Genomic DNA, 17,188 nt, shown 5'->3' on the forward strand with positions numbered 1-17,188 from the left:
CGAGAACATAGGACATCCGTTTTTGGGATATGCTTATGGAGAATTTCATGAAAAGGATATGTTCCTGTAAGCGCGGTCATTATTTTTATACCCACCAGGATTGGATGGGGGTATACAAATGGAGTCTTACTGTTTGTAACACCTCGCAATATTGATCTGCGACCCCATAAAGTAGATATATTCGGGATTGTCTCGACATTCTGAGTTGATCTTGCCATGTTCGTCCGTCTATGGAAATCACGATAAAAGTCGAACGCGTAAAGTTAGCCACTTGAAAGTTTGCACAGATTCTTCTTGTTGATGTAGATCATTGGGGATTGGAAATGGGCCATATCGCTTCAGTTTAGGATATTGCTCCCATATAAACCAATCCTCCCATTTGGCTTCTTGAGCCCCTGGAATCCTCAATTTTCTTCCGATTTGGCTTAAATTTGGAACAAAGGCTTGAGTTACGACTTTCACCATACATGCCAAGTATGATTGGAATCGTATAAACAGATATAGCCCCATATAAACCGATCCCCGGATTCGACTTTTTGAGCACTATGAAGCCTCAATTTTCTCCGATTTAACTGAAATTTGGAACAAAGACTTGTGTTATGACTTCCACGCCAAGTATGATCCGAATCGGAATCGTATTGTGGACACCATGACATGGACACACCAAATACAAACAGCATGCCTATGTCAAGGGAAGGTCGTTGGAGACTGCCCTGCACGAGGTTGTGCATAACATAGAAGAATCCTTCAATGCCAAAACGTGCACACTGGCTGTATGCATTGACATCGAGGAGGCTTTTAACAATGTGTGGAGCGACACACTGATCCAATCCTTAGACCAGTACCGGGTGGACCCGGTCCTTAAAGACTGGATAAACCATATGCTAGGGAACAGGTGGATAAATTGTGTGTCCCATGGCATAAACATAAGGGAGAAAGTTGCACAGGGCACGCTACAGGGGGCATTTTATCGCCACTCCTATGGGTGACCACCATTAATGACCTATTACGGATGCTGACTGAGGAAGGATTTGAACCCGCCTGTTACGCAGACGATGTTATAATACTTCTAAGGGGTAAGGATCCGAATGAGCTATGCAGAAGGGCCAAAAGGATCTTGAATATGGCATATGACTGGGCTAGATCCAGAGGTCTCAATCTTAACCCAGAGAAGACTGAAATATGCCTGTTCACGAGGAAGACGAAGGTGGGCCAATTTCATGCACCACATTTCCTCAATAAGACGATTTCGATATCTGCCAAGGTTAAATACTTAGGTGTGATCTTGGACAGGAAACTGAATTGGCGGTGTCACATTCAGAAGCGTAGTGAGAAGGCTCACAGATATTGGGCACTGTGTAGACGGGCCGTAGGCTCGAAATGGGACCTGAATTCTAGGATAGTCCACTGGCTCTATAGGAGCATGATTATCACCAATACTTACTTCCGCCTCAATAGTTTGGCGGACTGCTATGGAGAAAAAGTGCAACATAAGGACCATACAACAGGTTCAGAGAACATGTTGTCTTGGCATAGGCGGAGCGATGAGGACCACGCCCACTAGGGCACTGTAGACTATTCTAGATATCCGACCCATTGACATACGGATTAAATGTGAGGCAGCCACTGCGGCTGTGAGATTTAAGGCGATGGGAGAATGGATTGAGGATGGGAGCAGCTCATACCATCGCGATATAATCGAGGCGACGATAGGAAACCTGGAAGGAAGTGAGGAGGTTTCCGATCGGATACCAGAGACGACACGTGAAGTCCAGTGCGAGGCACTAGTGCCAGCGGCGCAGTCTTGGACTGTTATAACAAAGTTCAGAGAACATGTTGTCTTGGCATAGGCGGAGCGATGAGGACCACGCCCACTAGGGCACTGGAGACTTTTCTAGATATCCGACCCATTGACATACCGATTAAGTGTGAGGCAGCCACTGAGGCTAAGAGACTTAAGGCGATGGGAGAATGGATTGAAGATGGGCGCAGCTAAAACCATCGCGGTATAATCGAGGCGACGATAGGAAACCTGGAAGGAAGTGAAGAGGTTTCTGATCGGATACCTGAGATAAATCTTGAAGTCGAGTGCGAGGCACTGCTGCCATCGGCACAGTCTTGGATTGACGGAACCCGAGAATTGCCATCTGGTAGATCGTGTTACACGGATGGATCAAAGCTAGAGGACAGTGTGGGCCTGGGGGTTTACTTCGAGAACCCAGGGACTGAGATCTTTTTTAGACTACCTGACAATAATACGGTCCTGCAGACGGAGATCCGGGCGATCACAGAATGCGTGAAGTGGTGTGGTGCTAACGTGAGGATGTCGAGTGTGAACATCTTTTCTGACAGTAAAATTGCCATAAGGGCAATAACAACCAGGACGGTAAGGTCACGAACAGTCTTGCAGTGTAAGAAGTAGAGTAACGCCTTCTCTGAGGATGGCAAAATCCGCATAGTTTGGGTGCCGGGCCATAACAGAGTAAGGGGAAATGAAAGGGCAGACGATCTGGCGGTGAAGGCCAGAAAACTGCCGTCAATAAACTTGATTAACCCGAAGCCTTTCGGGTCGACGCAGACCGAGTTAAGGGAGTGGGCGACGAACGCGCATGCAACATTGTGGAAAAACGAAACGGTCGGTAGGAGGGAGAAATCCTATGGGAGGATCCAGATCGTGAGAAGACGAGGCTATTACTGAAAGGAAGCAAGAAAGAGGTCAGCATAGCTATTGGTTTCATAACGGGATACATAGGACTTCGAGTTCATTTATGCATAATCGGTGCGGCAGGAGATAGCATGTGTCGTTGGAGCATTTCCTTTGTCATTGCCCGGCTTTCGCATCTAACAGATACCGGTACTTAGGTGGAGACACAATATCAGACATGAACCAGCTTAGGGGAATGGTATTGAAAACAATTAAGGATTTTGTAAGTAGCACGGAATTCCTAGCTTAAACTTTTCTTTTAAGAGGTTGCTTTATAGAAGGCACAACAAGCCGATTTCTGGCTTAGGTGTATGTCCATTGTGGCATGGGGCGGATTAATATCTGCACCCTCTTTTCATCCTAACCTAATCTATAACAAAACATGGATCGATATGGCCCATTTACAATCCCAACCGACCTACACTAATAAGAAATATTTGTGCAAAATTTCAATGCTAGCTTTACTCATTCGAAAAATTAAAGTGCTTTCGATAGACAGACGGATGGACGTACAGACCGGCGGACATGTCTAGATCGACATAAAATGCCACGTCGATCAAGAATATATATACTTTATGGGGTCTCAGATGAAAATTTCGAATAGTTACAAACAGAATGACGAAATTAGTATACCCCCATTCTATGGTGGAGGGTATCCAAACTGAAAGTCAAAATCCTTGAAAACAGAAGCGACATTGTGGACGTCAAGCGGATTTGTTTAAGGGGTTTTTGAGCGCTATCCAGCAATTAAAAAATCGAGGTGATCTACTCAATGGGTCTTACAAGAGGCCCCGGACCACCTAGGGGTTTAAGTTATCTCAACCCGTTCCAAAAGAGGTTTTTTTTTCTTGTTATACCCACCACCGAAGGATGGGGGTATATTCATTTTGTCATTCCGTTTGCAACACATCGAAATATCCATTTCCGACCCTATAAAATATATATATTCTTGATCAGCGTAAAAATCTAAGACGATGTAGCCATGTCCGTCCGTCTGTCTGTTGAAATCACGCTACAGTCTTTAAAAATAGAGATATTGAGGTGAAATTTTGCACAGATTCTTTTTTTGTCCATAAGCAGGTTAAATTCGAAGATGGGCTATATCGGACTATATCTTGATATAGCCCCCATATAGACCGATCCGCCGATTTAGGGTCTTAGGCCCATAAAAGCCACATTTATTATCCGATTTTGTTGAAATTTGGGACAGTGAGTTGTGTTAGGCCCTTCGACATCCTTTGTCAATTTGGCTCAGATCGGTCCAAATTTGGATATAGCTGCCATATAGACCGATCCTCCGATTTAGGGTCTAAGGCCCATAAAAGCCACATTTATGGTCCGATTTCGCTGAAATTTGGGACAGTGAGTTATCTTAGGCCCTTTGACATGTTTCTTTAATTTGGTCCAGATCGGTTCAGATTTGGATATAGCTGCCATATAGACCGATCCTCCGGTTTAGGGTCTTAGGCCCACAAAAGCCACATTTATTATCCGATTTTGATGAAATTCGGGGCAGTGAATTGTGTAAGGCCCATCGACATCCTTCGTTAATTTGGCTCAGATCGGTCCAGATTTGGATATAGCTGCCATATAGACCGATTTCTTGATTTATGGTTTTGGGCCCATAAAATGCTCATTTATTGCCCGATGTCCCCGAAATTTGGAACAGTGAGTTAAGTTAAACCCCCTGATATTCTTCTGCAATATCGCACAGATTGGTCCAGATTTGGATATAGCTGTCATATAGACCGATATCTAGGTTTTTGGTTTTGGGGCCATAAAAGACGCATTTATTGTCCGATGTCGCTGAAATTTGAGACAGTGCGTTTGGTTAGGCTCTTCGACGTCCTTCTTCAGATCGGTCCAGATTTGAATATAGCTGCCATATAGACCGAACTCACGATTTAAGGTTTGGGCCCATAAAAGAGGCATTTATTGTCCGATTTCGCCGAAATTTGGGACAGTGCTTTGTGTTAGGCTATTCGACATGTTTATGCAAGTTGGCCCAAATCGATCCAGATTTGGGTATAGCTGCCATGTAGACCGATATCTCGATCTAAAGTCTTGGCCCCATAAAAGGCGCATTTATAATCCGATTTCACTGAAATTTGACACAGTGACATCCGTGTCGTATATAGTTCAGATCGGTATGAGGTATATGAGTATAAGGTATGAAATTTTCACCGAATTTTGATGAAAGGTGGTTTACATATATACCCGAGGTGGTGGGTATCCAAAGTTCGGCCCTGCCGAACTTAACGCCTTTTTACTTGTTTAAGTTCAAACTAGAGGGCGACAGAACTCATTGATATAGGAGATGTCTCTTTGCTATTCCTTAATGGAATGTACATCCGTGTTAGGCGCCCCGGTGACCGAATTGGTAGCGTGCTTGGATTGCCAGTGCAGGGGTCGTGGGTTCGATTCTCGCCAGAAGCCTTGGTCTGTCGCTACTGTGGTATCACAATGGGCTTAAAATTGTCTAAGTGAGTCCGTAAAGGACTGCTACTCTTACCTAACCTAACCTATACTACATGCCCGCCCATGCCACTATGAATATAAATCTAAGCCAATCTAGACATGTTTGCGATTGTCGTTTTGATTATCCCTTAATTGTGTGAACTACCCTATTCTCTATCCACCCTACTGTCACCGAAAGTGTAATAGCCACATCGGCTGACTCATACTCTATGACTGACATCTAGAATTGTCGTCAATGCCGTAAGAGGAATGGTTTTATCGCCTGCCTTAGCCAAAACAACATGTTCAGGCTCTGAAACCTATTGTATTGTCCTTACATTGCACTTCCACTTCAATGCCGTCCTCTTTACTACCAGAACGTAATCTAGTATTGATCTAATCAAGCTCCTGTTAAACCAGTGATATCTACAAAGTCGGGCTCCCTTTCGAGCCAACAGTCCGCCTACACAGTGCCAAAGATTTATGAGCTCTCTAAATTCGCTCTTTGGTGTGACAAGTTCCAGATCAACTTTCTACCTAAGGTCACTTCCTATTACTGCCAGAGTTTATGTGCACAAACTCGTGCAGATCGGTTTACACACAACGCCCTTTGACGCATACAACTGATGAATTCGTCCGGTGTTCAACTCTTAATGATTGTGTACGTTGCATGATTTTGAGGAGAAGATGGGTAAGGCTTAGAGGCCTATATACCATTGTTGCCGCATAACTAACTTTGTCGGGTGTGGGTAAGAACAATTTCCTTGCCTCCTGTCAGGCCATCGTAGTAGATTGGAATCATTTACTGAACAGATGAATTAATGGTAAGATTATGAATTTACCAAAGCTTTAAATTACATACATAACTTTCCATTTATCCTGATGTCCCTCCCAAAACAATTCCTCATAGCCATAAACAAACGTATAAATTTATAAATAATTTAATAGTTTCACAGCCATTATCTCCCTACCTTTTAAATGTTTTAGTGCTTCCTCCTAATCTCAAATTTTAATATTAAATATTACCATCAATAACCGTTAACATATCTCCAACATGACAGCACGACATCATCAATAAAACATTTTAAAAGTTTTGTAAAACAAAACAAAAAAAAATCACACCAACAATTACATTTTATTGACAACACTCCCTAAAAAAATCTAAATTTAGAAAAAAAAAGAAAGATATTAATGTTTTTATTTCCTGTTTCCGTTGTGATAACTTCCTGTTGTACAAAAACAAAAAATAACAATCATTCCTGATGGGTTTTTCGCTTTGCCTTTTTTGAGCGGTGCGACGCGAAGCGATGCCATTGCCAAGCTATTTAGTATTCGAGTTTTTCTCATTCCTTGTTTTTTGTTTCCTCTTTTCTTTACAGTAAAACCATTTATAATACGAGGCCCTCATGATCAAACGGTTTTGGAAGGTTCATCAGTGACATTCCCATGTCGCGTTGGCGGTGATCCAATGCCTGATGTTTTATGGCTGCGCACAGCTTCGGGCGGCAATATGCCATTAGGTAAGTTTTACATCAAATGACTCTGCCATCAATGGCTGACAACCATCCTTTGCTGGCACCTACAACGACACCTAGGGCCGTGTGATGCGATGCCTCTATGGCTTCTCCATCTTTGGTTATTTAGGTTAAGTGCTGTGATGTATTACAATCGATTTATATCTGAAACACACAGCCAGCGTGCGGCAACGCCAGCACACATATGGCAACATATTTACCTGTATTTATGTACATGTATATAGTCCTGAAGAAAACAGTGGCCCCAGAGAGAAGTTTAAATTGAGAGAAGTTTATAAAAAAAACATTTACAGAAATTTTATTTTAGGAAAAAATATCACTGACATTGACTTGAAATTTCACTAAAATTTCGTCTTTGAAGAAAATTTCGCTAAAATTTTGTCTTTAGAGAAAATTTCACTAAAATTTCGTCTTAAGAGAAATTTTTACTGAAATTCAGTCTTTAGAGAAATTTTCACTGAAATGTTGTCTTCAGAGAAAATTTCACTGAAATGTTGACTTTAGAAAAAATTTCACTGAAATTTTGTCTTTTGAAAAAATTTCACTGAAATTTTGTCTTTAGAAAAAATTTCACTGAAATTTTGTCTTTAGAAAAAATTTCACTGAAATTTTGACTTTAGAAAAAATTTCACTGAAATTTTGTATTTAGAGAATATTTCAGTGAAATTTTGTCCTTAGAGAAAATTAAAGTCTTTAGAGAAAATTTTACTGAAATTTTGTCTTTATAGAAAATTTCACTTAAATTTTGCCTTTAGTGAAAATTTCATTGAAATTTTGTCTTTAGAGAAAATTTCACTGAAATTTTATCTTTAGAGAAAATTTCACTGAAATTTTGTCTAAGTGAGATTAGAGAAAATCTCACTTAAATTTTCCACTGAAATTTTTTTCTTTGAAGAAAAATTCACTGAAAATTTGTATTAAGGGTAAATTTTACTTAAATTTTGTCCTTACAGAAAATTTCACTGAAATTTTGTCTTTAGGGAAGATTTTACTGAAATTTTGTCCTTACTTGTTATTTTATCTATATTGCTCACATAGAATTTGAGACAAAGGATATTGTGTTTGAAATCAATGTGAACTTTTTGTCCACGGTTAGCTCCAAGATCTTGTCGGGAAGGAAACTTAAAGTCCGTTATTATGTGCATTAAGGTGGTTCAATTTATATGGGCGAATCCCATACAAAGTGTTGATCAGAATGAAAATCTGCGACATATACTACGAGGGCTGCTATAGAAGTTTCTGGCCTATGCAACACTAAGTGATGCCTGGTGCATTCTGACATTTCCATTGGAAAGATTAAAATCTTCTAGCCTAAGCACCACCCAATATGCAAATATAAATTTGCCTCCTTTATATGCAAATAAGGGACCTCCTTTTTATAGGTGAGACCGAACGGAGATTCGTAGTGCAACACCTCTTTTGAAGAGAAGTTTTTACATGGCTGTCCATTTGTTTTAAACCCCCCGACTCAGAATCACTTTCTGATTCGATTTAGCTATGTCCGTCCGTCTGTCTGTCCATGTTAATTTGTGTACAAACTACAGGTCGCATTTTCATCCGATCGTCTTCAAATTTGGTACAGGCTTGTTTTTCGGCCTAGAGACGAAGGATATATCTGCCGATATGGCCAAAATTCGACACAAGGACTTGGACTGTCATGATTCCCAATATCTGTTCCAAGTATGCCCCCAGAGAGTAGAGTGCGTGGATTACCAGTGCAGGGGTCGTTGGTTCGATTCCCGCCAGAAGCCTTGGTCTGTCGCTGCTGTGGTATCACAATGGACTTAAAATTGTTTAAGTGAGTCTGTAAAGGACTGCACACTCTTACCTAACCGAACCTAACCATGCCCCGAATCGGTATACAAACTAATATAGCCCCTATATGAACCGATCCCCGGATTTAATTTCTTGAGCCCATAGAAGCCTCTATTTTCATCCGATTTGGCTGAAATTTGACACACAGACTTCCGACCTCCAATATTCGTACTAAACTTATATAGCTCCCATAGACGTCTAATTTTGCATCTAATTTATCTATAATTTGACACAAAAACTTTTGTTTTATCGGTCTATAAAGTGATATAGCCTCCATATACACCGATCCCCAGATTTGATGTCTTGATATTCTAGAAGCCTTAGAAGGCTTACACTAGGCACAAAGATTTCCGTTCTGACTTCCAATATCCGTGCCAAGTGTGATCTGAGTCGCTCTGACATAGCCCCCATATTAAACTAGCAGGCTTTATCAATACCCGATTTGATTGATTGCAAAATAATTCAAATACAAACTGTGTTAATAATGGCAAATTTTTAGCGGAATCCATGTTGGTAGGTACGCAATATTCGGCCCGGCCGAACTTAGCGCGTTTATACTTATCTTCTCCATATACGCATATCCTTTAGTAGGATATCCTAATTGCCTGTCCTGGTCTTCTATTAAATTCTCTTATCTTACCTTGTTCGGTTTTAAAAAATAGTCGTTTTATTGAACAGCCTTTTTTGAAGGCTTCCGTCAAACTTCCATCCATCCAGAAGAATCCTATGCTTTAAAAACTTGTTCCCCTTTTCTCATAGTTTAGATATAATTTGATTCAAATTAACATTTTCTGTTTAAGTCTGCCTTGTTACATCCCCAAAGTCTTCAATTGGGTTGCCCAAAAAGTAATTGCGGATTTTTCATATAGTCGGCGTTGACAAATTTTTTCACAGCTTGTGACTTGTTATAGCATTCTTTCTTCTGTCAGTTATCAGCTGTTACTTTTAGCTTGCTTTAGAAAAAGTGTAAAAAAAGTATATTTGATTAAAGTTCATTCTAAGTTTTATTAAAAATGCATTTACTTTCTTTTAAAAAATCCGCAATTACTTTTTGGGCAACCCAACATATATAATGAACCTATTATTTGACTTATTTAACCTCTAAAAGATACAAATTTTATTACAGCAACTACCAAAATGAAGTTTTTTGTGTATTGCAATCCCAATTATCAAACCCACATTGACCCACTGTGCAACAATATCTCAAGATGAACCACCAACATCACGAATTACATTATCATCACAGGTTTTAACCTGAATGTGTGAGTGGGGTTTGTATGCTGCAAATGGAGAGTGTCTCCGCAAGTGTATGAGCGGTCGCATGCGTTTGCGTTGACATCTCCCGCATGTCTATGGGTTCTGCGGTAGACTTGGGGCTTTTAAGTTCTGCAAGAGAAAGGGTAACGAACGAGAATATTTGAGTTCATGCGTGTGTGTGTGTGTGCCTGTGTGACAGAAGAGTTATTGGTGTGTGATATGTTGGGCAATGTGACAGATAGAGTTTAAATGTTGAGGAAACTACAAAATAATTGTGTATGTGATTTATGGCATGTGTTGGGACCCCTGAATAGATTACTGTGTTGCATGTGTGTGCTTAGGAATCCTACAAACTCGGCCATATGTACAATATACATGTACATGTATGAGTGCATATGTATATGCACAGTTAAATGACTTAAGCATTTTAAAGGGGATTGACATTTTGTGAAATAAACTGAAAAACTAAAGTCTTAAAATAAAACGTGACCATGGGGATAGTTTATTTTTATACCCTCCACCATAAGATGGGGGGTATACTAATTTCGTCATTCTGTTTGTAACTACTCGAAATATTCGTCTAAGACCCCATAAAGTATACATATTCTTGATCGTCGTGAAATTTGTCGATCTAGCCATGTCCGTCCGTCTGTCCGTCCGTCCGTCCGTCTGTCTGTCGAAAGCACGCTAACTTCCGAAGGAGTAAAGCTAGCCGCTTGAAATTTTGCACAAATACTTCTTATTTGTGTAGGTCGGTTGGTATTGTAAATGGGCCATATCGGTTCATGTTTTGATATAGCTGCCATATAAACCGATCTTGGGTCTTGACTTCTGTGACCCTCTAGAGGGCGCAATTCTTATCCGATTGGAATGGAATTTCGCAATTTCGTGTTTGGTTATGATACCCAACAACTGTGCCAAGTATAGTTCAAATCGGTCCATAACCTGATATAGCTGCCATATAATCCGATCTTGGGTCTTGACTTCTTGAGCCTCTAGAGGGCACAATTCTTATCTGATTTGAATGAATTTTTGCACGAAGTATTTCGTTATGATATCCAACAACTGTGCCAAGTATGGTTGAAATCGGTCCATAACCTGATATAGCTGTCATATAAACAGATCTGGGGATTTGACTTCTTCAGCTTCTAGAGGGCGCAATTCCTATCCGATTTGGCTGAAATTTTGCATGACGTATTTTATTTTTACTTTCAACAACTGTGTCAAATAAGGTTCAAATCGGTTCACAACCTGATATAGCTGCCATATAAACCGATCTGGGATCTTGACTTCTTGACCACTAAAGGTCGCAATTATTATCCGATATGCCTGAAATTTTGTACGATGGATCCTCTCATGACCATCAACAAACGTGTTTATTATGGTCTGAATCGGTCTATAGCCCGATACAGATCCCATATATAAATCGTTCTCTCTATTTTACTTCGTGAGCCCCAATACGAATTGGCTGAAATTTTACACAGGTCTCCAACATATAATTTAATTGTGGTCCGAACCGGACCATATATTGATATCGTTTTAATAGCAGAGCAAATCTTTTCTTATATCCTTTTTTGCCTAAGAAGAGATGCCGGGAAAAGAACTCGACAAATGAGATCCATGGTGGAGGAAATATTAGATTCGGCCCGGCCGAACTTAGCACGCTTTGACTTGTTTTTTATTGTTTTAGAGAAAATTTAAAGAATGTTTATTCTTAAACAAAAAAACATCGCTAACTTGTATTGGGTTGCCCAAAAAGTAATTGCGGATTTTTTAAAAGAAAGTAAATGCATTTTTAATAAAACTTAGAATGAACTTTAATCAAATATACTTTTTTTACACTTTTTTTCTGAAGCAAGCTAAAAGTAACAGCTGATAACTGACAGAAGAAAGAATGCAATTACAGAGTCACAAGCTGTGAAAAAATTTGTCAACGCCGACTATATGAAAAATCCGCAATTACTTTTTGGGCAACCCAATATATAACTAGCTGGACAGGGCCCGCTCCGCTGCTCCTTCTTTCACTCTCTTATATTATCTGAGCCCTACACTGGCACCTCAGGAAATAAGTCCTGTTTGGGGGTGCTGGTTCGGCCTTTCAGATTTTTCGCGCTAATGTGGATATTATATTGGTGCTCTTCTTCCAAATAACTTTTATTGGAGCCTCATGTTGCTATGGTCGGTAAATATTTTCGGTATGGGGGTGTTTTGTGGAGTTAGGCGGATCCTCATACATCAGATTCGTGCTTTGATCTTAAATATCCTTCTTTTGAGTCCCATACTGTCATTATTGGTTTATATTTCATTTGGCTGGTGGCTTTTTGGAGGTAGGGCGTCCCCCTAGATATCCCACCCTTAATTAGTATACAAATTTCTGTATATAAGTAATTATAAATAAACTAAATTTCGCTTTAATCGTCTCACAAATCTCCAGGATCTGGCGTTTTTGAAAATAGGGTAAGGAGAGTGTCCGCCGATGTTAGATCTACTTCATTCTCTTGAATGTTAGATCTACTTCATTCTCTTGGATTTGGTGGTGGATTGGAGTAGCCAAACTCTTTGCCTCGGAAGGGGATATCAGATTCATACTCCGCTCCCAAAAACCACATGGGAGCTACATATTGCTATAGTCGGTATATATGTGTGGTTTAGGGGAAGTTTATAAGGTGAGGCATCGCTGAAACACTTGGCCATAAAACAGATACAGGTTTGATCCCCGTTTTGCCATAATCCACAAATATCTCCAGTTTGAGGCGTATTCAGGGTGGGGCGGCCACCCACGTGCTAAGCCCTGAAAAATTGCTAGCGAGCTCTCTCAAATATCTTTAATTTGAGCCGTAATTGCCATTGGATTAGGGGGAGTTTATGGGGTGACACGACCCCCAAACATTTGGCCATAAAATTGCATATCAAATTCGTTTTCTACTATCAAATACCTATTAGTTGAGCGACTTATAGCCATAGAAGGCAATCATGACCGGTTTGAAGGGAGTTTAGGGGGCGGACCCTGAAATAATATCAGCATCGTGCTAGATCACGTTTGGGTTTGACCCTATAATGTCAAGCATTTTGAAGGATGCTATCAGGGCTACGGGTCTCGTTCAGATTCACACAAATTAATTTTTTTGTATTGGTTATCTACATTCAAAATCATATTTCAAAGCGACTACTTGGGACATCATCTTCTTAAAGTTCCGTGGGTCCTCTGGTGTACATCCCAAAGACCTTTTATTTTGTCCTATTCTATTATGATCGGATAGAATCCTTTTTTGGGTAGGATATGGGAAGGGGGATTGTCCTCTGACACGTCCTTTCAGTTGACTCCAATATATTCTCGGTCATCCTACATGACACTTTGGCGTTGTATTTATTGGGAGGAGACGCTAAGAACCAAACGACAATTTTTTTGAGTCTTTTATTGTCGCGATTAACCGTCCTGCGGAAGGGTAGGACGTGACCCAGATACTTGAATCCTTATTCCAAGATTAGACTCAAAATATACTGTCCTAGACCTTTGTTTTAATTGACATATTATCACGATCGAACTACACGACCTATTGAAGGGTATTTAGTGGATGATGCGTAGTCAACTCCTAAAGTCCTTTCATTCGATACCCATTTTGTAACGTTGGACATTTATGCCCGTTTTGTTTGGATATATATATATATATACGTTTGGTGTTGGGGAGGCCCCATAGACACATTGGACCAAAATTCTTCGGTAACAGATGTGTACTCAGCTTCCAAATATCTTGCATTTGATACCCATATTATCCCAATCGGTAAATATGTCCTATTGAGGGGTTCTGGGAGATGGGGAGGCACCTCAGACACCAAGGAATAAATTTTTATGTCAGCAATTTTGTCTCAGATTTGTATTCTACTTTAAAATACCTTTCATTTGATACCCATATTGCTCAAAGCGGTTAAAGTGCCCTGTTGAGTGGTGTTCTTGGGGTTGGGAGGCCCCCCGACACTTATGGTAACATTTTAATGCCAAGTTCGTACTCCTTCCTCTCCTAAATATGTTTCATTTGATACCCATAATGTCCAAAGCGGTGAAAATGTCCCCTTGGAGCTTTTTTTGGGGGTGGGGGACCCCCCCGAAAATTAAGAGCGCAATTTGTACACCAAATTCGTACTCTACTCTTAAATACCTTTCATTTGATACCCATATTGTCCCAATCGGTATACATGTCCGTTCGGGTGGGTTTTGGGATGGGGCGTCCCCCTAGATTATTTGACCCCAAATTTTTTTAACACTTTCGTGTTTTTAGGATGCCATAAAGTGGCATACAAAATTTCGGTGCACGCATTTCCGAGATCTGGCGTTTTAGAAAATTGGGCTATCGGGGAGGGGACATCACAAGGAAGAGAAGTTTAACGTGGCAGGATACCTCACAAATGTAGCCAAGATTAGTAAGTGGATAACAAGCGCTGAAAAATCTCTCGATTTAAGGTCTTGGGGCCATAAAAGGCGCATTTATTGTCTGATTTTGCCAAAATTTGGGACAGAGAGTAGTGGTAGGCCCTTCGACATCCTTCTTTAATTTGGCCAGGATCGGTCCAGATTTGGATATTGCTGCCATATAGACCGATCTCTCGATTTAAGGTTTTGGGGCTATAGAAGGCGTAGTTATTGTCTGACTTTGCCAAAATTTGGGACAGAGAGTAGTGGTAGGCCCCTCGACATCCTTCTTTAATTTGGCCAGGATCGGTCCAGATTTGGATATAGCTGCCATATGGACCGATCTCCCGATTTAAGGTCTTGGCGCCATAGAAGGCGCAATATTGTCCGAATTCGCCGAAATTTCGTACAGTGAGTTGTGTGAGGCCCGTCGACAACTTTCTGCAATATGGCCCAGATCGATCCAGATTTGGATATAGCTGCCATATAGACCGATCTCTCGTTTTAAGATCTTGGGGCCATAAAAGGCACATTTATTGTCCGAATACGCCGAAATTTGGGACAGCGAGTTGTGTTAGGCCCCCTTCTTTAATTTGGCTCAGATCGGTACAGATTTGGATATAGCTGCCATATACACCGATCTCTCGATTTAATGGGCCCATAAAAGGCCCATTTATTGTCCGATGTCGCCGAAATTTTGGACAGTGAGTTGCGTGAGGCCCCTCGACAACATTTTGCTATATGGCTCAGATCGGTCCAGATTTGGATATAGCTGCCATATAGACCGATCTCTCGATTTAAGATCTTGGGGCCATAAAAGGCGCATTTATTGTCCGAATTCGCCGAAATTTGGGACAGCGTGTTGTGTTAGGCCCTTAGACACCCTTCTTTAATTTGGCTCAGATCGGTTCAGATTTGTATATAGCTGCCATATACACCGATCTCGCGATTTAAGGTTTGGGACCCATAAAAGGCCCATTTATTGTCCGATGTCGCCGAAATATAGGACAGTGAGTTGTGTGAGGCCCCTCGACAACTTTCTGCAATATAGCCCAGATTGGTTCAGATTTGGATATAGCTGCCATATAGACCGATCTCTCGATTTAAGGTCTTAGTGCCATAAAAGGCACATTTATTGTCCGAATTCGCCGAGATTTGGTACAGTGAGTTGCGTTAGGCTCTTCGAAAACTTTTTTCAATTTGGCCAGGATCGGTCCGGAATTGTATATAGCTGCCATATAGTCCGATCTCTCGATTAAAAGTTTTGGGACCATAAAAGGCGAATTTATTGTCTGATTAAGCCGAAATTTCGGACAGTGAGTTGTGTTATGTCCTTCGACATCCCTCTTTAATTTGGCCCAGATCGGTCCAGATTTGGATATAGTCATATAGACCGATCGCTCGATTAAAAGTCTTGGTCCCATAAAAGGGGCATATATACTCCGATTTCGCTGAAATTTGACACAGTTACTTATGTTAGGCTTTTCGACATCCGTATCGTATATGGTTCTAATAGGTCTATATTTGGATATAGCTACCAAAAAGACCAATCTTTGGTTTACAAAATTAAACAATAATTTGTAGTTATTAGACCACTCAATATTCGTGACGAATTTTTTCCAAATCGGACCATATTTCGAAATAGCTGCTATGGGGGCATAAATTATGCATTTTTCACCGGATTATGATGAAAGGTGGTTTACGTATATACCCGAGGAGGTGTGTACCGAAAGTTACTCCTTCCTCCTTTTTACTTGTTATTGCTAGAATTCGAACTTGAACAGTGATACATTAGCAATGGCCATGATTTCCAAATAAAATTTGAATTAACTCAATATACAAAATTTTATTATTTTTTTTTTTTTTCAAAAATTGGTGCAACTAAACTTTTTTCGTTCAATAATTTTGTTTTTTCCAACTTTGTATTGAATTCAACAAATATGCATAACAGTATGTAAAAAGTGACATAGAGATATGTTTTTACATGACTTGGTACATTGTGATGATGTTCAGCACCATCTAAACTATGACGGCAGATGAATAGATTGAAGTTTACCATACTTACAATGTAAATATTTTGTGACAAGCAAATTGTTTCTCAATTGAATTAGACTTGATTGACAATTATTAAAGCCATATGTTGCCATTTTGGGGAGTTGAATGTAGATATTGTTGAAACCCATATACGATAAACAAATATGTATATGTGTGAACATAGAAGTGTTATTAAGTTATAAGATAGATAGATAGATAGATATACAGTATACATATTTGTAAAGGGAATGTCACAATAGAGGCATTATAGTTAGGTTGGGTTGAAAAGAGGGTTCAAGGAATATGTGCCCTGTCAACATATTCCTTGAACCTGTTGTATTATCTAGGGCTACGTAGTCGACCGGAGTTGAGTTTTTGAGGTCGAAGTCGGAGTCGGACTATTGAGCAGGAGTCGAAGTTTGGTGTGGAGTTGAGCACGTTAGCCCCGACTCCAAATCGCTCTCCGACTACGGCTTAAAACTCCTACTCCGACTTAGACTCCGACCCGGGGTCGGAGTCGAGGGCTAGACTCCGCAACACTGGTATTATCGTTACGTTGCACTTTTCTTCATCGCAGTCCACCAAACTACCGAGGCGTAAGTAAATACTGGTCTAATCACACTCCTGTAGTGCCAATGGACTATCATCCGGTTCAGTTATCGGCTTTTTGTGCGCTCTAAATACTAAAAAGTAACCTCGAAAAAGAAAATCTATATTACAAACTCCGTATTACTTGCAAAATCCCTAATTGTTTTATATACGACGACTCTAAGTTCGTTCAAGTCTGGTATTGTGTACCCAACAAAGTGCTGGTGTCTGTTAGCCGCGAAAGCCGGCAATGACATAGGAACTGCTCCAACGTCTCATCTTACCCACATGCCCTATACATGCCATCACTTACCGCACCGATTTTGCACAAGTGAAATCATAGTCCTATGAATCCCGTCATGAAACCGAAAGCAACACTGACCTCCTTCC

The 17,188-nt window shown here is 40.5% G+C and overlaps 1 protein-coding gene across 1 annotated transcript in view; it reads left to right on the plus strand.

Annotated features, from left to right (window-relative positions):
- Nucleotides 1-17,188, plus strand: part of LOC106087012 (protein sax-3) — a 435,183-nt gene that overhangs the window by 368,595 nt on the left and 49,400 nt on the right. The window contains exon 5 of the mRNA XM_059364263.1: nt 6,541-6,681. Coding sequence (XP_059220246.1) covers nt 6,541-6,681 — 141 coding nt within the window. The remainder of the gene's footprint in view (nt 1-6,540; nt 6,682-17,188) is intronic.

This window comes from Stomoxys calcitrans, chromosome 3, assembly GCF_963082655.1.
Source record: "Stomoxys calcitrans chromosome 3, idStoCalc2.1, whole genome shotgun sequence".
Taxonomy (NCBI): Eukaryota; Metazoa; Arthropoda; class Insecta; order Diptera; family Muscidae; genus Stomoxys; species Stomoxys calcitrans.